General features: G+C 40.6%; 2 protein-coding genes across 7 annotated transcripts in view; one reads left to right on the top strand and one right to left on the bottom strand.

Annotated features, from left to right (window-relative positions):
* The window catches only part of IMMP1L (inner mitochondrial membrane peptidase subunit 1), a 32,622-nt gene extending 14,297 nt beyond the window's left edge, over positions 1 to 18,325 (top strand). For 3 of the 4 annotated variants that reach the window (XM_027735710.2, XM_039390477.1, XM_039390476.1), the window contains exons 3-6: positions 566 to 654; positions 1,208 to 1,334; positions 13,380 to 13,490; positions 18,163 to 18,325. In XM_027735710.2, coding sequence (XP_027591511.1) covers positions 566 to 654; positions 1,208 to 1,334; positions 13,380 to 13,490; positions 18,163 to 18,231 — 396 coding nt within the window. In that variant the 3' untranslated portion in view covers positions 18,232 to 18,325. Of the gene's footprint in view, positions 1 to 565; positions 655 to 1,207; positions 1,335 to 13,379; positions 13,491 to 15,711; positions 15,831 to 18,162 lie in introns of all 4 variants that reach the window. The other variant, XR_005566921.1, reaches the window with a different exon arrangement.
* The window catches only part of DNAJC24 (DnaJ heat shock protein family (Hsp40) member C24), a 37,119-nt gene continuing 30,937 nt past the window's right edge, over positions 18,129 to 24,310 (bottom strand). For 2 of the 3 annotated variants that reach the window (XM_027735711.2, XM_027735712.2), the window contains exons 4-5: positions 20,371 to 20,439; positions 18,129 to 19,473 (exon numbers count right to left, since the gene is read on the bottom strand). In XM_027735711.2, coding sequence (XP_027591512.1) covers positions 19,349 to 19,473; positions 20,371 to 20,439 — 194 coding nt within the window. In that variant the 3' untranslated portion in view covers positions 18,129 to 19,348. The remainder of the gene's footprint in view (positions 19,474 to 20,370; positions 20,440 to 24,310) is intronic. The other variant, XM_027735713.2, reaches the window with a different exon arrangement.

A 24,310-nucleotide genomic window follows, 5' to 3' on the forward strand; every position in this document is an offset into this window, starting at 1 on the left:
ATGCCTTATTGCTTGAGACACCACTGAAGGAAACAGGAAACTATCATTAAGCATTTTGCAGAGAGTACATCCTGTAAGAAAGACTGCAGTCGCCAATAGGAAATGCTCTTGTTTCCAACTCTGGCCAAATTTCTGGGTGTTTTATGCTCCTTCCCCCTCTTTTCCAGCAGATACTGCTGCTGGTCATGGGGGAGTGTGGCTGTGAGCTGCTCTTGCAGCTTCTGTGATGATTCTGTTTTACAGAGGCTGAAGAAAGGGGTAACATGGCAGAGCTTCGAGCGCTGCTCCTCGTAATTTCTTAGAGATTCAGGTGCTGAAATGAGTCCATAGCACCCAGCACAGTTCAGGACCAACCCCAAGCAAATCTGGAGCTGTAACACAGTTAGAGGTGCTCTGGAGGCTGTGCTCAGCTTTTAAATGTATCATGTTCCTTGGAGGATTTTTAGTTGTTCTCTACATTATCTTTTCTAACGTATTAGCAAATAATTGAAATATTAATGTATTTCAGATAAAAATAATTTGAAATAGTAATATTTTTTTTTTCTCATTTATTTTTAATTTTCAGTGTTCTGGACCTTCAATGGAACCAACCATTCAAAATTCTGATGTTGTGTTTTCGGAGAACCTGAGCCGCCACTTTTATTGCATCCGAAAGTACGCTCCTGGATTTTCCATCCCCTTTGCCAGAGCTTGCCAATAACCACATTCCGTCTGTCCTTTATTTTTCCTATATGTTTCTGCTTCTAAATTGTAATTTTGCCTTGTGTTTGATGGAGGGTTAAAGTTATCAGCACATACGGCCCATCAAACAACTTGTCAGAATTAATTTAGGATAAAATCTACGTCGCTTTTACAGCTTTGTCCAAAAAATGGAGAAAATCCTTTTTTCCCCCACCAAAGCGATTCTGTTGTGTGACTGTAACTTCTCCTCTAAGCCTTTTTGTCTCACTTGAAAAGCAAGCTCTAGGTATTACTGTCCTTAGGTCGTAGTCTTAAATGTTTCATAAATGATCTAAATAACACAGAGAACTGTGTAAAATTACACCCTGAGTAAAACTGAAGAAACCAAAATTGTAGACAGGAATTTTAAGCAGAAGGGAACATATTTGTGTGGATATTTTTGGTGTATACCCCCTTGATACTCTTGTACTCAGCCAAACAGTTTGTACTTAGAGTTCTTCTGTTTGTTTCTGTTTTTTCATCTCAGAGGAGATATTGTAATTGTGAAAAGCCCAAATGACCCCAAATCAAATATCTGTAAAAGAGTAATTGGCTTGGAAGGGGATAAAGTCTGCACAAGCAACCCTTCAGATTTCCTTAAGAGTCACAGCTATGTAAGTATTATCTTGCTTTGTAAATTAATGATTACTTAAGTAGGCCTGCTAGTCTGTAAAGGATTTGCAATATTTGAGTATCATCATAAATCATAAATTACGGCATTCATAAATTATTATTTCTTCTTGTATATGTACAGTAAAATGCTGTAATTTTAAACTCTGTGTATGGCAAGCTGTCTTTCTCAGTGCCTTTTGTCTCTGTAGGAAGTGTGGGCAGATAATATTTTTGCTCTGCTCTTTGCTTAGGTCTTCTTCCCTGGAAGAATGCTCTGAAATTCTCTGCATAAAGTGCAGTACAGGTGGCAGACTCCAAGGCTTGTTCTTCAGGCAAAACTGTCCATGTATTTTAAATGCTAAGAAGTGAATATTTGCCTCTGCAATAGCTTTGAGATTTTTTCAAAGTTACACTTTCGTGTATGTCTCTATATTTCAATGTAACAATATTTTAATTTTCCTGAGTATGGTTGGAAAAGCAGTAGCTTTCCTAACTTCTCCAAAAAGCCAGGTAACAAGATGAAATGAGAAGGGGAAAATAACCTTAACGCTCACTTGTCCTTCTGCAGATATACTTCACAGAAGCTTGGAAAGATCTGTGACAAAATGTTTTCAGCAACTCCTTTTTAGGCTGTCATTAGAAAAAACCTGAGGAATCATGATCACAGAAAAATGGGATCCCTTTCAAAAGGGTTTTTCTTGTCCCCAAAGCATGTTTGACCATTACCTGTTCAGCACCTTGTGGAGCCAGCAGATGTTCACAGGTGTTCTGAATCTTAAAAGAAAGATATTATGTTGCCCTTTCATCCACTTCATCCTCATGATCAGAAGGGGAGGACAGAACATCTAGTTTCTCCATAGATCAAGTTGTGTTAACTGTTTAACCAAGGAAAAAAATCTACAAAAAACCCCAAAGACACCAACCCAGCTTTCTTACCCAGCTGAAGAAACTCTCTGGCTCTGATGGAACTAGTCATTGCAGTGAAATAGGAATTTCCCAGAGCAGACCAACCTGAAATGGAAACCTGGATTCTGTGTACACTGAGAGAAGACACAAACTGAGTTTCTCTGAGCATCTTGTTCCTCACTTGTCTTAGTCTTGAAAAGGAAGTTCAGGAAAGATTGGTACTTAACAGGATGTCAGCTTTTCTGGAAACCCTGAAGTAACCAAATGAATATCCAGCAGAACAATTTCTGCCCTAGGTGCAAGATTCCTTGTCTCCAGTTTTAAGCTATAATGTAGGGAGAAGGAGTGGATGGGGAATGCAGAGTCCATTTCCTGTTTTCATCCAGGCTAATGTATGGAAATACAACAGAGCTTTTGTAATTCTTACGTCATAAATTGTATCTAGGGGGAGAAAGGATCTAAATGGAAATGCTTTCGTTGTTGCTGCATATCTGTTTTTCTCCTGTGTTTAGTGGTTGAAAAGGTAGATCTTTCCATCTGTTCAGGAGATGCTTCCTTTACAGAAGAACATATTCTCAACATAGATATCTGCACTTTATGTTCATAGCTGAGGCTGAATTATTCACTAATTGTTCTTGTTGGGGAGGGGGAAATGATACGTGTCTGTGTTTAGGCAATTACCTCATCACATTCCTTATTTTAGTGAATCACTGTGCTGTGCACTTTGAATTCAAACACAAAATTCCTCAAAGCAAATAGCAGCAGCAGATGCACAGAGAACTGGCTGTTTGTTTTGTTGATACTTGCCTGAGTTGGGTTTTTGAAAAAAAAAGATTGCCCAAACTGAGGAGAGGCCTCAGCTAGGATTCCAAATGGCCAAGAGTGCTGCCTGGGGGGTCTGTCTGCCAGGGAAAGGTACCACTGCAGGCACTCCTGAAGTGAGGAAAGCCTAGGAAGTGTTGTGAGTTTTGTTGTTCATATTTGGCTACTAACTGCTTTTTTTTCAAATGAGAAATCTCCCAAGTGGGGTGTGAATGCTGTGACTCCAAAGTGTGTAAGGTCAGAGGATTCCTTGTTTTTATTACTGTGACCTGCTCAGCTTTCCTTGACTACTTGTCTCCCGTTTTGGGGAGTGGTAGTGAATAGTTATGTCATGTTTGCAGACTTATTACAGTAAATATGAAATATCAGGTGCCAGAAATATTACCAGCTTAGGCAGCTTAAGCCTCTGCCTCATTCTGTGCTGGTGTTTGGTTAGGTTTTGGGTTTGTTGCTGCTGGTTAGGTTTTATGAGTTAGCCAGTTACTGGAGATGGCAGAATAATGGCAGTACGATGTAAATGCAGCTGAGGGTGAAATTACCTCTAAGCAGCTGCTTCTCTTGGCTCCCTGAGAGGAGAATCCTTATAGTCATGTTAGCAGCAATTGTGCTTAGTCTGTACTGACTGTCAGCATTAGTGTTGGCATGTTTTACAGATTTTTAAGTTAGGGATGTTTGTGCTTAGAAGCACTGTCATGCACGATTCTTATTCTGAAGCCTGAGAGGATGCCAAAATCAGATCTACATCCAATCCTGGTTCATTCATGGATGTACTTCTCAGCATGCCTTGTATGTGATAAAGGTAATATAGATACAAGAGCAGAGAACTGTTTACAACTTGCTCTCTGTAAAATTACACAGATGAGATACTTTTTTGCTGCAAACAACCTGTAGATTAAAGAAAAAAAAAAACCAACCTAACACAACAAACCAACCTTCCAGGCTATAATAAAAATGAAACAAACAAAAAAATCATACAAGAGTTGAATAAGTTGTTCTGAAAAGTGGTATTTCAGTTGAGTAGAAATGCAGTATAGCAGTGGCAATGATGTGAAAGTCTTTACAGTGGTAGAAAAAATACTTTTGCTGCTATATGTAACTGAAGCTGTTATTTTGTCAGAGTGCACTGAGTGTAAAGCTGTACCAAAAAGCTGTCTTGGACAGAGTTGTTGGATTACAAGATGATGGAACTAATCCCACATATAAAACTGATTGGTGTAAATTAACCATGTGCTTAAATTACAATTTAAATACATAAGAAGTGTCTTTTCTTTGGACTCTTCATGGTACATGATGCTTCATATGCTAGAGGTTGCAGTTGGGCTGTAGAATAATAATGGGGGAAATCTTTCTGTTTATGTGAAAAGTATAATGAAATTCCTTTCCTGAATAAGCTGCTATAGCATTACAAAGTTAGGAAAATGTACTTGTCCTTTTTGTTGATATCTGGTTTGAAATGTGAGCATTAGGCTGGCAGCTTTGCTGGGCTCTTTTGGTTTTTATAAACATTTATAAATAGAGGCAAGTGTATTAGCTGTAATAAACATTTAAGAATGCCTAATGTATTTTTACTGTATGAGAAGCAATGAGGTATGAACCCAAAAGTTAAAAAGGTAAACAACTCATTTTTAGGACTGTGGTATTCAGACCTAGTTTCAATGATTACAAAATATCTTCACTGATTTATTAATTTAACCATAAGAACTAAATAATAAGGACTAATAAGGAAATTAATACAGGAAACTCCTGAAATGGTCTCATAAAAAGCCCCAAAACCAACAGCTGAAAGGTTCTTTTTCATATTTAGTCTTTTATTTCCTGTATGGAGAAGTCTTAATACAGATCCAGGTTTATAATTCAGATCGAGTATCCTATTGTTATATTTGAATTTGTTTTAATGCCATTTGCTTTAGCTTTAATTTCTTTAGTGCCATATGTTCTTGTGCTGCAGCTCCTATTTACAAGCTGAAAAAGTGAGGGGGAAGCCATCAGATTAAAACAGCTTGTGTGTCATAAACCACCAATATGCTGAGCCTTTGTGTCACTTAAACAAAAGTAGTCCCTAATAATGTCACTTAATAGAGCCGGAGTCTGTAAATAAGGAACTGCCTTTTGCAAGTCCTGGTGATAAAAAGCTGCCATACAAATCCATATCTCAGCAACCCTGTGCTGGTGATCAATCACAGCTCAGCACTAATGCTGGGAGTGGGGCTGAGGGGGGGAGTGTGTTTACCTTGTGCTAAAATGAGGTTCATTGCGGAGATGGCATCCCTGCATCCTGTGTTGTGCCCAAGATAATGCATCTCCCCGTGTTTGCACATCACACAAGTGGTCTTGCAACAGCACTATTAACTCTTAAACAGTCCTTGTCACATGCAGTAAGAATATTATGTGGGTACTAAGAATAACATAGTGCAAACACCACACTATCATAATCACTGGACAGTTCTACAGGTTTGGGTACACGGTGTAAGACACTGAAAAGTGGTTTGATGTTTCAGGGCACTCAGTGCCATTGATAGTCTCTTTAAAATAGCCCGAATAGCAATTAAAAACAAACTTATCAAAACTCTAATTCTTTTTTCCTTTGTTCTAAGTATCTTAATAGTTCATTTGCACTCATGGTTTAGTACATCAATAAGGTAAGTTTTAATTGTTGCTGACCAGGAGAAAGAGTAAGAAATTTCCTTTCTCCTTCTCCTTAGTTCTAGTGTTCCAGAGGCCTGAGAGAAAGTTATGCCATAATTTTAACCAGTGGCTGTGCTAAATGTCTGGTGGGAGAGGAGAACCGATTTGCAATATTTGTTTGGTTTGCAAATCTGTTCAATGTGCAGATCACTCCATGTCCCAGTACAGAGAGTTCGTGACTCAAGCTGATCTTGAAATTTCTGAGCAGTGATTAAAGATCGAAACTCTGATTTGTCAAAACTAAGTTATTGAAGGGAAAACAAACACAAAGAATTTTATCAGCCTGCTTCCCAACATTTCCAGGATTTCTTCTGCTCAAGTGGATTGGTCTTTGCGCCTTTGCAGTTTTGGTTTTGATATTTCAAGAACATACAAGTAGCAGGACTTGACACGACAGCTCTGGTCCTGTTCAGCAGAGCTCCCCCAGGTCTCTGTGGGGTCAGGGGAGGAGGGCAGTGTCTGCACCATGGCTTGGGCACAGGGCAGCAGAGAGAGGCTCCTCAGTGAGTGAGCCCCCACTGAGGTCTCTCACATCTTCCTCCAACAGCTCTTTCTCCCCCACTGTCTGAACCGAGAGGAGGCAGCTGCACTGTCAGCTGGTCTTGAGTGCAGGCCAACTGCAGCTCTGCCACTGCCCCGCTGCTCCTGTGCAGCCAGTTCAGCCCTGAAGGAAAACCTTAGAGAAACCTCCTCTGTGATTTTGAGGGGAAAATTGTTCCAGGGTGACCAATTTCTGCATTTATAGCACTAGATGTTTTTCCTGTGTGGAAATGCGGAATACAGCTTTGTCTGTGCCGGTCAGATCAGTTTGAACCTTCAGGATTTCATGGTTCTGTTATTCCTCTGCTCAGAGCTCAGTACTCGCTTTTCAGGAGCTGCTCAGGATGATCAAACCAACGAGTCGAGCAGTGAAGCTTCTGAGCACACATTTTGGGCTGACTGTCCCAGCTGTGTAGCAGAGATTCAGGTCCCTGCTCAGGAGCTGGCAGACAGTACCTTTACGATTCCTTCCCCCTGCTCGTAGGATTTGTGAGCCATTGTTGCCTCCGGGCTGAATTGCAGATCCCTGTGTAAGGAGTGGCTTTGCCCAGGCCATGCCAGCAATGGTGGTGGGTTCTGTGTTTTTAACCAGTGACTTCCAGTTGGGGTTTGAACCCACAGGTGGTTCTTTTTGTTGTTGTTCTCAAACCTGTAGTTTTGGATGACCCTGTTAACATCATCTGGTTTCTGGAGAAGAAAAGAATCAAATCCTTCCTAATTATTGTTGTGAGAAAGGTCTGTGCAAACTGCTAAGTAATCTTTGTTGGATTTGTAATCAATATTTTCTTCCAAAATACTGATCTGCTGTAAATCTAGAAAGCTAATTAATAGTCTGGAGTGATGAATCACTGCCATGTTCTGAATTTTTTTTTAGGAGTTCCTAAATGTAGCTAGATTTGGGTTTGAAAGTTTTGACCTATGAACATGAACAAGTTAGTTTGAATTTTAACTGATAATAGTTTTAGAAAAGGAAAGATGACTAATAATTTCAATTTCGAGTTGCAGCTAGAGATTTTAAAAATCAGGTGTATAGCTTTTCAGACTGATTCAGATCTGTGTGTTTAACAGTATGATCTAGATCATATGAGAATATTTATGAAAGTAAAGTAATCAAAGCATGTGTGTTTGAATTATTATTATTTGGAAACTTTTGCAACAGGTAAAAAGTGGTACTGAGAGAAAGCAGATATTTTTCTCATTTGACTGGCATAGATATTTCTGATGTGAAAATTCTGTGGCCTTTCCTATTAAGCAGTGAGTGCAGTGATCAAACCTTTTAAGTTCCAAGTAGTTAAGCTCAGGAACAGCAGTAGTTATTTGTACATTACACAAAGTTAAGAAGGAGCAACAGTGGTTAAAAACCAACCATTCAAATAACCAGTGAATGCTTTGACAGGTTACTGTAACTGCTTCCCCAATTTTTTGTTACAGAACAACACTCAGCTGGTGTGCTTGCATGGTAGAGTAAAATGTCTTATAAATTCAAGTCTAAGTGGATATCCCTTAATTCCCTTGTAGTTTATGGGTTAGCATGGAAGGTTATGTGGTTTTAATATTGGTTAATGAGTAATTTCAAAACTGACAAGATAGACAAATCTTCATATATTTTTTTATAAATCTTCTATTAAAATAAAAAAATGACAATACAGAGAATGAATTAATAATATATTTAATCACAGCAAATTCAATTTCTATATAAAAACCCATTAGTGTTTCATTGTCATCCTAATTTCTTCTTTTTAATGTGAGTATTTAAACAAACTGGGCCAAGTACATTATGTCTTATTCATAAGCAGCTTAAACTGTCCAGTAGTAAAAGGAAAATGGTAAACTTTTTGGAAGTACCTATGAATTTAAGGTCGATTCATTCTGTTCCATCCTTTTAAGAATTATTAAATTCCAGGTATTTCAGCCTTTAAGTGATACACAGAAGATGTTGATTTAACATCTGTTTAAGTTCCAGTGTGGTCGCTACAATTTCATAGCTTTTTCAGCACAAAAAAAAAAATAAATGTAAATCAGCTTGTGCTGATTTTGAAAATATTGAGCTAATTAATGTTGTTGTGTTTTGTACAGATGGCAACCTTAATATGAACAACATTTATGATAAGCCTACAGAAACAGTGCCTAGAGCAACTGGATCATTAAAAAAAGGATTTGTTAAGCATTATTCAGTCTTGGTGCTGAATTAATAAATAAAGGATTAAGGAGTAGTTATGTGAGACTTTAAGTATAGAGCGATAAAACAAACTCCCGCATTTCTATGGTGTATATTTTATCCTAACTAGATGCAATTTACTTAAATAAGGCAATTTAATCAGTATTTAGTAAATTTGTCATTCGATATTGTAGAATCTTTCATCATATTTCACTTTAATCAAGAAAGGTAACACCTGTGGTTTATTCACAAAAGCTTCTTTTGTTCAGTGAACACCCGCAGGCCATGAAGCAATTACATTTGTTGCTTGTACCAAAGGAGGAGGCACTTAAATAGACCTTAGTAGGGATAGATGAGAACTTGCAGACTTTATTCTTTTGTCCAGCACTGAGATTAGTTCTTATCGTAGCTCAAGAAGGAAGCCTCTGAACTGAAAAGAAAAGATGGCAATGATTTAAAGTTCTTCTTAAGTTTGAAACTTTGATATTGCTGGAGGTGATGTGAATACCTGTGACCTTAGGAAAGTTCAGACTTCATCTGCTCCCAGCTGACTGTACGTGCTGATGTGCTTTGAGATTGCAAGAGATTCCTGTTTATACGTCCCCAAAAATCACAAACAAAAACTGCACCAAAACAAAAAAAACAAACCACAGAAGCCCGTCTTCCTTTAGTTGGGTTTGGGGGTATTTTTGAGGCAGATAATTTAATCTGTTAATTTTGTTTGCAGTATATTAGTTTTCTAGTATGCCAGTTCTCGTCTTTTGGGTTTGAAGACAGTGAGAGTAGTCAAAGAAAAAAGTTTGGTGTCATGTAAAGCTACCAGAAGAGTATAATTATTTGGTGATTCCCCTTCCCCATTTCATTAATATTTTATGCTTTAAGTGTGCATCAAATACCTGCCCTGTACTTCAGTCTTGCCACTTTAACTGTGCCACTGAGTAAATTCCAACAGCTCTGCAAATTTAGCCAGTTTGTCGCAGGGAAAGATATTATTTTATCTGAGGTGAAAGACATTTATTTATCTGAAGCTGCTGCTTCAAGCTCAGTTGTTCTCAGGGACAGTCTTGCTCTCCTGGTCTGTCTGCTCCTGTGCTGGAGCCTGGGAAGGGAGAAGGGGAGAGTCGTGTCTGATGGTGTCTTTTATTCCCACACGTATAAGCTGCCCCGCAGACAACCGGTTCTGCCTGAGAACTGCTGCTCCTTGGAAGTAAATCCTCGGATAATCTGCACAAAACCAGAGGCACAGGGGTTGCTCAGGCAAAGGGAGGAGTCTGCAGACAATCAGAGGTAGCTTTTTGCATGAACCTGCCCTGCTGAGGACTTGCTGGTTCTGCATGTGACCCACTGCTCTTGTGAGAATTCAGCTGTTGGGCTTGTGAGACTTTCACATCTTAGTTCTGGCCTGTGTGTGGGGGAGAGCAGAAACACTGCCCAGCCCAAGTTAATGCTTCTCCCATTTGTCACTGTGTTTTTGTATCCACAGTCCCTCTGTGTGCAGTAGTGGCAACTGTGCTTTCAGTTGTACTCCTTGGATACAAATAATTTTGTCCATGTCCTGTAGATACCAAAATGCAAGGCTGTGAATTGTCACACAAGTGGCTTTCCCTTTGCCTTGGGTTTTTGGCAGCAGCAGCCTATTGGTGTGTAATTTATATACTCTTACTAAAAATACAGGTTTTCAGCAGTTCATTTTTTTTCTTTGGTTAATGTATCTTGTTCCAGCAAGGCTTGCACAGCTTTGCAGTGTTTTAGATTGGGTCCTGATTCTGCAAAGGTTGATACTCCAACTGAACTTTATTCCATGTGAGTAATTCCACTGAGATCAGTGATACGGTGTAGAATGGCTTGGGGCATAAAACCTTAAAGGATTCTGGCTTTAGTTTTTATTTCAGAGGGGTTTAAACAACCTTTGTTTGATATTTTTTTTTTTAATTGTTATGGTTTGTCACTGGTATTTGGTTTTACATTTTCCCGTAATTCTTGTGATTTTTATTGCTTGTCTTAATTCCAGGTTGTAGTGAAGTGCCTAGATGGTGGACAGACACCACACAAAGGTATTACAGTGCACTATCTCTAGATGGATCATACATTGTGACAGTGCCCTAAATGACAAATTTGGAGGTATAGGGGCCTGTCATACCTTCCACGGAGAAAATGTTATCTTAAGTGGTGAATTTCAGGATGTAGGAAGGTACTTTACTGCAAATGTTCTACCTGGAATGCAAACTGTGAACATCTTGTGTAGACAAGTAATTATTCCTAGTGTTGGAAGTAGTGTTCTGCCATTGCTGGCAAAAGGAATTTATTGTTTTTTTCATACTTTTGGAGCATGGCAGAAAAATGGGAAGTGTTCTAGGAAGTGTTTGGATATACTTGAGTTACGAGTGAGTCTTTATTTTAGGTAATAAAAGATGAGCTTCACATTCTGCCTGTGAATTTGGGGAAGTGAGAAAGCAGAGGAACCAGTACAGCTGGGAGTGGAACAGAAGTGATGCTTTTACAGTAACATGAAATGTTAACCTTGGTTTGCCTTTTATATTTAACAAAAAACCCTCTCCCTTTCATAGTAATTCCTGCTTCTCCTGTGTGTATGTTTGCTGGGATAGTCTTTCCCAGTGCCAGTAGTTTGATGGATGGCTTGGAATTCCAGTAGAGGCTGGACCAGGAGAGTTTGCACCAGAGGGGTGAGGACACTGCTCTGTGTTGTGATATACACCTGAAAAACACACTCACGTAAGGTGTGGACACAGGGTGGGTACACTGCAAATAAGTGAAGATGAATATCCAGCTAATCTGGACATCCTAGGTAGGCTGTGTACCATGGAATTTTGGAGGAAAATGGGAGTCAGTACATTCTCAAACAGAGACCTACCAAAAATATATGTCCATGTGTGATGAGATGTATATTCCACACAGTTCCTTTGACTCTGGATAGAGTCTTTTTAAATTTTATTTATTTTGACTTGACTTCTGGTTGGGTTTTTTTGTTTGCAAATCTGCTTGGGTGGAAGGAGGGCCAAATTCATGAAGCTGAAACCAGCTGGTCTTCCCAGAGGAAGGCCTTCCATGCATGTGCCAGCAATCTGATTAGCCTACAAAATAACAAAGGTGACAGACAAGCTGAATCTGGAATTCCTGTATGGAAGGAGTGGCAGAACAAGAAGTAAAGGAGCTTGATTGAACTAGTGGATCAGTTTAAAACAAAGGAGGTGGCCTTCCTTTATACAGGACACTCTGGAAGGAGACCAGTAGGTTTCAAAAGGGTTTAGACATATTGCTGGTCTACAGCTCCACTGTAGACTCTAAAATGAGGAGGTTTGTGCCCTCTGACAGGCCTGAAGCACCTTTCCTGGCTCCCAGAGAAATACAGGGAGGAGACGGACAGGCTCACTTGTGCTTTCCATGGTCAGTAATCCCACTTTGCCACTGTCAGAGACAAACCACTGGTTCTCAATCCCTAGCTTATCCATTTGCCACGGCTCAGCAAAGGGGCTCTGGGAATAGTGTTCCATCCTTGGATCCTGGTCTGGTAACACCACGTGGGAGCATGGCTAAGCAGGAGCCTAAAAAGCTCATTAAAGACAAGGTTCCCAAGAAGTGTTCCCTGGCCAGACACCTCTGAGAACAAATCACACTCCAACTACATTGTCCTCAAATGGAGGGCCTGGGTTTTTACAACCAGACTTTACACCAAGAGTGGCATTTCATTTTGTTTAGTCTCTTATCCATGAATTCTCTTTATGTAGACTATTGTATTTATGAGTCTGTGTGGCTTAATTCCAAAACATTCATGTTTATACTGCTCAAACTCTGAGTTTCACTTGAAATAATTTGTTTATTTAGCTAGTTTCCATATTTTTTTTCTCTGAATTGTGGTATTAATAATGTTTCAAGTACATACGTGGTTTTGGAAAAATGTATGTTAATTTAAAGTCCATATTAAATATTATCTAGATTATGTTGCTTCTTTTAAATTATCAGCCTGGTTTAGAATTTTAGAAACAAAACCCAATTAGAATTATTAAGGATTTTATTTGGTAATTTATAAGAGGTTATTTGCATCTGAAATGTTTTCAAGAAAACATGACAAAATAGTGTTTTCCCTTCCAATCAGAAATTTTAGTTTAAGACTTATAGGAGCAACTTTTTCATATCTGAAAGCTTTATACTCTCATTTAGGTAACTAATACAGCTCTGTTGCTATTTCTCATTTTGTCATTGAGTCAGCCAGTGAATGCCATGAATCTATGGTATGTAATATAGTTAATGCATAATATATATGGGCAATGAAAGGTCTTTGTCATATAGTATAAGGTCACCATCATTAATTTTCAAATTATAAAAAGGGATTTGCTGTTTTGTGATCATCATTATTGCAATATAATGTGTTGTGGATTCTGCCTGCACATAGAATGAACTGTGATCTTAATTAGAACTTTGACAAGCCTACTCCGATAAAATGATGAGATTATTCGTAATTGATGTCACAATCAATTACCAGTTAGTTCATCATGAATCTACTAACAGGTCTAGCCTTGGTGCTGGCCCCAGGATGTTGATGAGTGTGTGGCTGCCCTGTTCATGCTGTTACTGCGACAGGAGGGCAGATTTTCAGTCAACATCCTAATGACCTCTTTTGAAGTCTATTAAATTAATGACCCTGTCACATTGGTCTAACCTCTTACATCTTCATTTTGGGTTTTTTGTTGCAAACCATTGGTTTTTGAGCACATGATAGAACAGATACTTTGGAGCACTCCTTCTCATCCCTCCAAATCTGGCAGTGTGTCTTACTGGATTCGCTAAAAAATCAGTTCATCACACAGTCATGAAATACAGAGCTCAGAAATCAGAAAATACGGTGGTGTAAGGCAGACTGTGCTTAATGCCATTCTGTTCTCTTTTCTTATTACATTTCAATCTTGCTTAACCACAGGTGCCTAAAGGACATGTTTGGTTAGAAGGTGATAATCTCAGGAATTCTACAGATTCCAGGTGCTACGGACCCGTTCCTTACGGACTGATAAGAGGACGCATTTGTCTTAAGGTATATATATATTTATAGTATCTAAAAATAGGTGCATTAGTACATTTTTAATGGCTGGGTGTCAGGTATTGAAAGTTGCCTCCTTAACTGCCTGGCCAAAGCAGATGTGGAGGAAAGCATGGACACACCAGCCACTTGCTGTGAAAGGATAACTCAACAACGACGGGGTTTTCTGGAGGGAGGACTTGTGAGCAGCACCCTGAGCACTCACTGCTCTGAAAGCTGAGTGAATTATTTCACAAGCAAATCCAAACCTGATAAAAACACAAACACCCTGCTGCACAGATGTACATTCCATCCTTACTTTGATTCTTGCCTCTGCAAAATGGTAGAGAAGGGCATCTCTATTTGTATTTGCATCTCACTGTTCGTGTAGCTCTCCAGTCCAAAAAACAAAAAAGGTCCTCTTTCTGGGACTTGCACACCTACTTTAGACATGTAGACTGGCCTTGCTGCTTTTTAAACTAAAAAAAGTGAAAAAGCTTTAACAGTGATGAATATTGTACTGTATAAACCACCACGGTTCCTTCTCTTGTTTTAACAATTCTGCAGTTTTATGTCACACTAAATTACTTTTTCATATTATCTGCATTATTAATTTACTCTTTTACCAAAAAGAAGAAAGTAATACAACTTCTTCTCAATGAAAAGTTTAATCTAAGAAAGAAGGGAGTATGTATTACAGACTTATGCACCTGCTTTTAGAAAGCTGGATTTAAAATTGTTCAATCAAACCAATAAAAAAGGTTTTCTCAACACATCCACAAAACCATCATTTAACACACGCACAGGGAAGATTGGATCCTTCCAATTTAACAGTCTTATGTTCTTAATTTACAGTATTTATGAACACAGTTTGGGACTTACTTAACCTAAAAAAAACCAAAACTAACCTTGCAGCTATTGACCACAATCAGTAATTGCTTAGTAAACCTCAAACATGTCCCCCTCAGCCCTGCTGCCAAGTTTTGTCTGACCTCTGTTCTTCCTGGCCAGCATTTGCTCGAGTTCTTCCCTGGTGTTTACTGAGGGCTCTCTGTCCCTTCCCTGCACTGTTTGCCTTCCTGTGTACACCAGAGGGAAAAATGCTGATTCCAAATGGGGCTATTTTTATGACCCCAGGTTTTAGCTGGGATTATTAACTGCTAAGATACAAATGCAAAAAAAAAAAAAAGCAAATATGCTGACGCTCCTCTTAATGAGAATGTGGTATTAATAATCTGACTGAAAAAAGATTTCTCCAAACTGGTGTACAGGTATAGAAAAACTGCTGTTTGCTACTGTAAGGGGACTGTTGGCAAATGCTGTATATACCAAGAACCTGTGTATGGGGACAGCCACAATTAGTCACAGTATCTCTCCACACCAGGAGATTTGTGTCCAGCTTGTACCCTGACAAGGAAGGTGTTCGAGAGACTTTACTGAAGTGACTGTCAGGACTGAACCCTAAGTAAACTCTAAAATGAGTGGAACTTACACACAGATAATGCATATTGAAGTACTGCTTTAGGACTCCAGAACATTGCCTGTTAAAAGAGATAGTCAGCAATCACTTGATACTTAATCAGAGTAATGATTTAACCAGATTTAATTGCCGTTGTTCTATGATGGTGCATAGAGTAGTTATTATTTATCTTTTCATGAGATTTAAGTATATGGTGCTTAACAAAAGCAGAAATGAGTTTATTCTTCAAGTGAGTGTTTATAGTTTGGGTTGTTTATGGTAATTCCCATCAGAGTACAGTGATCTGTGTGTTGCTATTGAACATTACAGTGAAAGGCAGCAGAATTCAGTCTGCATGGTGGGGGATGGATAATCAGGAGACCACTGGCCAAGAAACCTGTGTGTGCTTTCAGTGCAGAGTCTGGAGGTTTGGCTTCTCCTTCATGAAACACTTCTTTACTGCCTTCAGAATGGAAGCTTTTGTGGCTTTATCATGGAGTGGATTTTGGAGAAGCAGATGCCTCTCAACACTAAGTTACATTTCTAGGAACGGATGCAAACAAACCCAAGGCTAATTTGGAAGTAATTTCACGGATTTCAGCAGAAGAGAGTGAGCTTAGCCATCCCAAGTTTGTCTGGACAGCCTGTCCTTGGTAGAACACAAATGTTAATCTGTGAAGTTTAGACAGAAGATTGTCAGTCACTGTTGGTGCCCCAGATTTAACCCACAGGGAAATAATTATCTTTGCTCCTTTCCCTCCATGCCACCATGTCCAGTGCCACTCCAAGAGGCAAGTTCATTCCATAAAGGGACCACTGAAATCAAAGCAGCTGCAAATTCAGTAAAATCCCTGGGAGTCCCACTTTGACAGAGCTCGTGCTTCATCCTGTCCTAGGTAGGATATCCTGTGCATTCCCTGGATTTAGGCTCCATGTCAAAACTAGACCTGTAGTGTACCTTCAAAAGAGCTAGTTAGCCCCATTTATGCCCCGTCCATCAGATCAAATCTATCTATGTAGGCCAAACCAAAGAGGGCAAGGAGCTGCTAATTGGAATAGCCAGTCTGAATGAACAAGTCACAGTCAACTTCTGTCATAACTTTAAAGGACTTGGGAATTACGACACAGTGGCATGTCTTTGTTTCACAGAGGAAGGATTTCCATCCCATTTCCAACCATGAGTATTTTTTTCTCAAGTTCTCCCTGCAGGCAGAGTACATAAAACACCATTTTCATTTGAACTCTACCACTAAGATTACTGCGATGAGTTTGAAGCTGAATTGTCAAAGCAGCATTTAAAGCAAATTTGATTACTTACACTAAAAGAAAGTCAAGTTGCAATAGGTGTGATTTGAGTTGCCTGAAAGGAGATTTGTGCTGTAGTGAATGGCCCAACAAACTTCCTTCTCCAGGCCCTTACTCAGATCAGCTTAGATTTGTAATATGGGATATTTCTATTTCCTTTTACTTCTGTTTGCCTTCGAGGCCAAACAAAGACTTGACACCCAGCCTGCAGCCAGCACAGGCCCTCTGGACAGCCTTGGATTCCATGGCTTTGCTTCTAACCAAGATCACAAATATCCTTCTGTTGCTGGTTTGTATCTCTGTAGATTTGTGTGGACCTTAAAATAGCTCCCTGGCTGATCTGCACAGAGAGAAGGTGTTACCTCTGTGGTTTTGTGTATCAGCAGATGTTCCTCGTGCTCTTCCCTCCCTGCACGTGCCAAACCCACGGGGATTCTCTAAGGTACTTGCACAGGGGAGCTTTGAGCCTTTTGCTGATCCACAGAACTTGAGGTCCTGAGTGTGACTCACATCCTTCTGCCTTGCCCAGGGCCCAGGCCCAGTCCAGCTCAGCACAGTGCTGCAAGGGGCCTGTCAGAGGCGAGCCCAGGCAGCTTCCAGCAGTGCCCAGCCCCAGGCAGCAGGAATGATGCTGTGTCCTGCCATTCCCATCCTTAACTCTCTCTCTGCCCCCTCTGTCATGGTCTTCAGTGCTGGGGATGAATCATAGGGTTAGAAATAATTGAACCTTGGCACTGTGCTTCCTCTTTGAAAGGAGAAAATTCCTTCTTCACTCCACACAGAAAGCAGCAAAGAGTCCTTCTGTGCTGGGGCTGTTCCATTAACTCAGGCACAGAGTAGGTGGCTGTTCCTGGACAGTGACTGTGTACCTTCCTCAAGATCAAATTCTAAGGAAAAATGAGCAAGATAAACATAAGACTGACAGATGCTGTGGGAACAAGGTAGTGCATCATCCTTCTCTGTCTAGGCCCCTTCACCTTGGGCAGGGGCTGTGAAATTTTTATGGGATTAGAGCCACAGAGGGCATTCATTCTTCAGCAGCATCTTTCCCTTCTTCCTGCTGATCCCCTCGTGCCATCTTTGAAAGGGGGTGTGAAGAGACACAGGCAGTCAAGGGAGACAAAGGACAAAGTGTAAAAGAATGTCCTTGGTTTCCTATTACCTTTTTTTGCATCCAAGACCATCCTACATGTAATTAGTGAATGTCCAGAGCCAGGTACTCCTGGGAGCCCTCAGTATTATGAACAACTATATGGTTTTTTGTAGAGAAGTTGTTTTGTTGTTGGTCAGCATCATTCTCTGACACTTGTGCTTGGCCATGAGTCGTGCTCTTTGGTAAATAACTGTCCCCTTCTCAGAGGAGCCCCTCGGTCAAGAGCCCTGATGGTGGCAGGGCCTCCACCCTTTATACCTCTTTGCATGGTATAAACTTGCCTATAGATATTTTTTTCCCAATATTTGGTGTTTGCAGTTCAAAGGCTCATCTTGAAAATACAAATGTCCACCTCACAACCGGGAGGACCCTGTGCATGGTGTTCTTTTTTTTGCCCAGATGGATCAAAGAATATATACCTTGTGTTTTAAGTCATGAAGAAGTTTACAAGCTAGAAAACTTTGAATTTGAAAGATATTTTTTAGGAACATATTTATTTCCAAGGCTGAAAACAGCAACGAAATTTGTGAGGCTCTCCATAGCAAAGCGTGCCCTGTATAAATGAGTGTTGTGTCTGGCCACTCTGGAATGATTCCCTGGGAAATACAGTATTTATTACTCCCCATAAGAGAAACATACGGGTGAGGAAAGTTCTTTACTCTGTCAACCAAAGAGATGAAAAAATATGCTGTTAATGAAACACAACAATAACAAATGAAAACACTGAACTTTGGAGTTGTGATTAAAATCTCTTGTATTTTATTTTACAGCTTTGGCCTCTGAATGACTTTGGATTTCTCCGTGCAAGCCCCAACGGCCACAGATTTCTTGACGATTAAAAGATTTAAGTTACTCTTGCCGGTTTTCCTAATATTTTCTACTAAAATTGATGGAACTATTTTTGTTTAGAATAAACACAGATATTACTTGACAGAGACGTCTCTTTCTGAGATTACATCTTAACTTGAAAGTGGGAATGATACAGTGCTGTCATCACCAAAAATGACAGGCTTCTTGCTTCCTCTGGTGAGTCACAGTCAGTGCCTGGGTTTATTAGAAAGCTTTGGGTTTTTACTACAAGCCAAGGTTAGCACTGACTGTTACCAAGGGATGAAAAAGGCACAGTGTTGTCACCCAGCCAGAGCCCCACACAGACTCTGCCTACATCAGCATGCCAGGATTGGAACTGAACACCAGGGGGATTCTGGATCTGCTGGTCACTCACAGGTGTTTGTAGGGTTTTCCCTGCCCAGTGGATTGTATGTCCAGTAGGGTCAGAGCACAACTTCCTGGTTCCATTTGTTCAGATGAGGGAGAGACTCAATCCAAAGTGTGCTCTGCTCCAAGCTGACAAGGTGATGTGGATGCAGAGCCACTGGACCTGCTCCTCAGCACTGGGACAACCAGCCTGTCCCATGTGTGAGCCTCTGCCCCTCTTTCCTGGGTTCAGTCCTTGAGGGGATTTAATGAGGTTAAATATTTAGCTTATAAATAGAACATGTTCCTGTTTCCCATTCCTGCACCTTGCTCTTCATTATCTTGAAAGCATTCTCACATTTATGCCTCCTGATTGAGTTTTGTCATCTGAGCTGCCGAAAGGATTTAACCTCAGAGGAAGGGCCCAAGGGACAGCTGACAGAGGCTGAAATGGAAAGACCTACTTTGTTGTTTGCTGGAAAAGAAACACTGTTTAGATCACGAGATCCATTCCAGTGGTAAACAACTCGGTGTTCTGCTTTGGAGGTGTTTAGGAACGAGCTCTTTGGCTTCAGAAGTTAAAAACAGCCAACCTCCATGTCTGCAGGTCTGTGTCAGCAAAGGGGCACTTGACAGTTTTAAGCCTTGTTCTTGTAGTGCCCCCCTTTTCTTTAACATAGATTTCCTCAGCAGATGCTGCCACTTGTTTGTCCAGGCTTTTGAAAAGTTTGTAACAGTTAATGAGCTTCATTTAAACAATCACTGAAGGATCTCGATAACAAGTGAACATGTGTCACAACAAACCAGAGACACATCTTTGGTTTTGCTCTTGAGGACACTGTAATTCCCACCACATCGACAGGAGAGAGTGTAGAGTTGTTCATCTGCCAAAAAAGGAAACAAAAAAGCCTTTAGCGCTTGAGAAGAATCAAGAATTTATTTTGGATTTTGTTCACAAAGCTGCTCTTAGTTACAAATAACCTCCTGCTGCTGGACTGTAAATACCAGTACCTGTGCTACCATCTGTAGCTCGAAAAATTACTGTACCCTTAAAATGTTACACCAAACAACCAGGGTCAGTGCAGTCTCTTTAAAAGAACCCTCAGTGATAACAAGGTGCACATCAGAGAGACAGATATTAGAAATAAAAACTAAGGGGTGTCATACCTATGAAAGACCAAGGATGCTTCCAAAACAGATTGCTAACCCAGGGAACAACACAGAACAGAGGAAAGTAGAGCAGATTTTTCCCCTCACAGCTTAAAAGTAAAAAAAAAAAAAACAACAAAACAAACAAACAAACAAACAAACAAAAAACAAAATAAAAAAACCCAACCAACGAACCAACCAAAAAGTGAAAGACAAAAAATCAGCCCTTCATTCCAAAAGCAAGTAAATGAGAAAAGCCAGAGTAATAAAAAGGAGGGAAATAGCACGCTGTCAGATAAAAAAGAACCTGTATGGAAACACCTGCATTCTACCATCACAGAAAGAGCAAGAAGATGCACAAGGGGCTTGGGAAGAATCTAATGACTCAATTATACTACAAGGGGTGAAAAGTAGTACTGCAGGTGAGGGTGGGGGGAAGAGATGGAGCAGGGATGTAAAACAAGCGTCACAGGAAGTTAAGTTCCAGTTCAGGTCATCTCAGAGAGCAAAACAGCTTTATCTGAGGAAATCCAGAGAAAGCAGAATTTACAGTAGTGTAAGGTACAGAAAAAACAGAAAACATTTGCAGTGACAGTGAAAGGCACTGGAAGGAGAGTAAGGCACATTCATACCTTCATTCCAGGACATGTCCTCAAGGTAAACTTGTTCATGAAGTGGCCATTCTTTTGTCAGGTTATCTGCTATAAAGCAAACATGACAGTGTTCAATCCTGCCAACATACAGGTCCTTATTTCTTTCTCGTAAATTAAGAGTTTTATATACCTGAGAGTCAATCTGGTTCCTGCTAGAGAGTCACACCCAGACACAGTATGAGTTAAAAATGCAGTTTCTCTAAACTTTTAGTTTCCATGTATCTGCACAGGCTGGAAAATGTCCTCTTGTAGCCAGGAGAAGTAAATGGTGATGATATATCACTGAATTAGGACACTGAAACCAGTACTTTTGCACTTCCCAATAGTGTGAAATTAGGGGCAAACTTCTGTTGGGATGTCAATGCCCTTCAAAAGCCTGGCCTGTAACTCCAGTTCCATGAGCTGAAATGTCTCCTTACCTGCAGTTTTTACTAATTCATGGAATGGCTGAGGTCAGAAGGGACCTCTCAAGATCACCCACTAATTCATGGAATGGCTGAGGTCAGAAGGGACCTCTCAAGATCACCCACTCCAACCCTCCTGCACAGGCAGGGGCAGCTGGAACAGGTTTCCTGGGATGGACCACATCCAGTCACATTTTAAACATCTCCACAGATGGAGACCCCACAGCCTCCTTAGGCAACTCATTCTTTTCTTCAGGAAGGAGAAGCCACATAAAAACCTCCAATAAGCACCAAGTGAACGTTGTTTATGAGAACACCACTGAGATTCCTGCAAAAAGATACTCCTTACAAAAGATAAATGAAAAACACCTGTAGGGGAAGACTAGCCCAAGTGTTCTTTTCTAATAAAAGTCTCTCAGCACAGAGAGAAGGTCAGTTCTGGGCTGCACCTGTGAGATCTGCTGCCACTTGATCCCCTAGATCCTTCCAGCATTGAAATGGGAAGTGTACAATGCAACTCGCAGCATGAAATGCAAAGTGTGCAATATAAATTGGGTTTTTTTTCCATTTATCAGCACACTCATATGTCACCTACAAAGTTCACAGCAAGTTCTTTAGCTTGATAATGTGAGATCTTGTCAACAGAGTTACAAGTGAAGCCATAAAAGGTAATATTTAAAAAGTAAAAGACATAAACCCCTTACAACTTACTACACAGACCCTCCCAGCTGCTGCCTGACACCTGAAAGCTCCAGCTTGGTGCTTATCTGAGGTTTAAATGAGGTTGTTATTGAGGAGGAAGGTGTTCCCTCTCCTGGATCAGTGAGTTTTTAAGCCCATTTAATGTCATGGAGCATTCGAGAGCATCCAGGGTTTTCTATGGCTTTCTAGGAAAAGTTGGTAGTGAAAGAATTTATTCCAGAACTACTTATTGAGCACTTGCTGAAAAAGTCAGAGGCCCAGGTTATGTTATTTTAATTCCCAAGAGATTTTCCAACCTCCTCATTACATTGCAGAGGATTCTAAATGCTTCCCAGCTGCTTCTGTGTAACTTTGCTCTGGGCAGAAAGGTAGAACTAGGGGACTTTGCAGCCCCCTCCTCCAATAACAGCCCCAAAACCTGCCCATCTCCAACTTCTGTCTGATCAGGAAATGGAGCGTTTCCTTCTTCATCACCAAAACCCAACTGACTGTTCTATTTTCAACTGAGATGTACATTACATGTCCTTGAGAACGAGCCTCATCTAAATTAGTTTTGATGAAGGTGATTAAAACAAATGAGACACGTTGGAAATAATGGCAGAATTAGTACAGCCTCTTTGATTTACCTTTGCTGAACACCTGTAAGGAAAAAGTCACAGTGAAAAGAAAATTAACCCACTCAGACCCAATACTTTACTGCTGTCAAAAGAAAGGGGGAAAAGCAGGAGTGTAATGATGAAAGAAAACAGGAAGATCCAGCAGTTATGTGGAGCAACAACATTTTCCTTACACCTGATCAGAATATTAGTTAACTGCATGAGATGTTCAAAGTACAATAAAGGGTCAGATGGTCTTATCTCATGCTAAATATTTCTGGGAGTTTGCCTGGTATGAGCTACAGAACAGGAAGACTGGAATGGTGGATATCCTGAAAACACCCACAAAACCAGCCTGAGGCCTTTCCTCCACCAGGCCTTGGAAAAAGCACATTTTTCCTCCTTTTCTTTGAGGAAGAAAACAATAAAAAAGCAGAGATCAAAATGAAGTTTGCCTACCTACCTACCTACCTACCTTTGGCTAGGGTAGGAAACCTCCCAGGGTTTCCTATTTGGAATTCATGAAGGATTTCACTCAGAACAACTTTTATGGGGTTGGTGGTGGAGGTCTGGGTCATGCCTTGCTGGGAGAAAATACAGAAAGGGCAGATGGTCCCTGTGCCAGCATGAAGAGAACTGGTTGCAATGCAAATTCATGAGGACAACATACTTCAGGTAAAGTAACTTGTGAATCACAGAACCACAGAATCATTTCTGTTGGAAAAGACCTTTAGGATCATCGAGTCCAACCCTTTAAGTAATGAAGAAGGTGGCTGAGGAAAAGTTTGCTCTCTCTTCTATTCCAAACATGATACAATATGAAGCCCAGGGAACAGAAAATCAACAAAGCTTTTCTAATTCATCACTGCCATTGTAATTTTGAAAATAAAAAACCCCTAACCAACAGGCAAAATTAATCCTTCTCACAATTCCCAGCCTGAACAGAGATTGTTATTCCTCATCCGATGGTCAAGTCCTGGGGGGCATCAGGCACAGCATCTCCAGCCAGTCAAAGGGGGTGACTGTCCTGCTCTGCTCTGACCTGGGGTGGCCTCACCTGGGATCCTGTGTTTAGTTTTGGGGACCAAAACATAAGAAAGACACAGAGCTATTAGAGAGTGTCCACAGCAGGGGAACAAATACGGTGAAGAGTCTGGAGGAGATGCCATATGAGGAGTGGCTGAGGGCATTTGGTGTGTTCAGCCTGGAGGAGACTGAGGGGAGACCTCAAGGCAGTTACAACTTCCTGGTGAGGGGCAGAGCAGGGGCAGGCACTGATCTCTCCTCTGTGGTGGCCAGTGACAGGACCCAGGGGAATGGCCTGAAGTTGTGTCAGGGGAGGTTTAGGTCGGGTATTAGAAGAAGGTTCTTCCCCCAGAGGGTGGTTGGGCACTGAACAGGCTCCCCAGGGCAGTGGGCACAGCACCAAGGCTGACAGAGTTCAAGAAGTGTTTGGACAACACTCTCAGGCACAGGGTGTGACTCTTGGGGTGTCCTGTGCAGGGCCGGGAGCTGGACTCAGTGATTCTGATGGGTCCCTTCCAACTCAGCATATTCTGTGATTCTATGAAGTCTGACAATCTCACTGGTTATCTCAAAAGATGTAAATTTTCAATTAGTACTCCTGACTTGACTTCACACATAATCCAGGAGCTGCTCATGTCAGGCAGTTTTGCACACTGCATTTATTTACCCGTCTGGTTCAAGCAGGAGAAACATATTTTCCAGAGTTGGACGAAGCTAAAAAGCTAGTTCTAGTAAATACATTACTGTGGGAATGTAACCATCCTCTGCTACCACCTGTGCACTTCTAAATGAACACTCTCACAATTCCTTAGATGGAACTGGTAAGGTGATTTTATTGTAGGGTTTGCCCCGGACAGGTCGGGAGGAAGAACAGAAAAGCTTCAAAGACAAAATGGTTCCAGCCTTATATCCTTAAGACAGGGAAGGTGCTAGAACAAGGGGAGGAGTCAAGGCAGAGCATGCAAATCATGACCATATAAGGAAAAAAACATAAATATGCATAATACTGCAGCAAAATTCAACCAGTCAGAACACAAGAATCACATACACAGGGAATAAGGCATAATACGTACAAAACCATACAATGACAATAAAGCAAATACAGAATTTATGATTTTCGATCTCTCAACACATTACCCAATCTAATACACCTTAAGTAAGACAACAAAAAACCAGATGTGGCCACTTCCT

This window comes from Pipra filicauda, unplaced genomic scaffold (assembly GCF_003945595.2).
Source record: "Pipra filicauda isolate LSUMZ 115617 unplaced genomic scaffold, ASM394559v2 scaffold82_size2718185_pilon, whole genome shotgun sequence".
NCBI classification, from domain to species: domain Eukaryota; kingdom Metazoa; phylum Chordata; class Aves; order Passeriformes; family Pipridae; genus Pipra; species Pipra filicauda.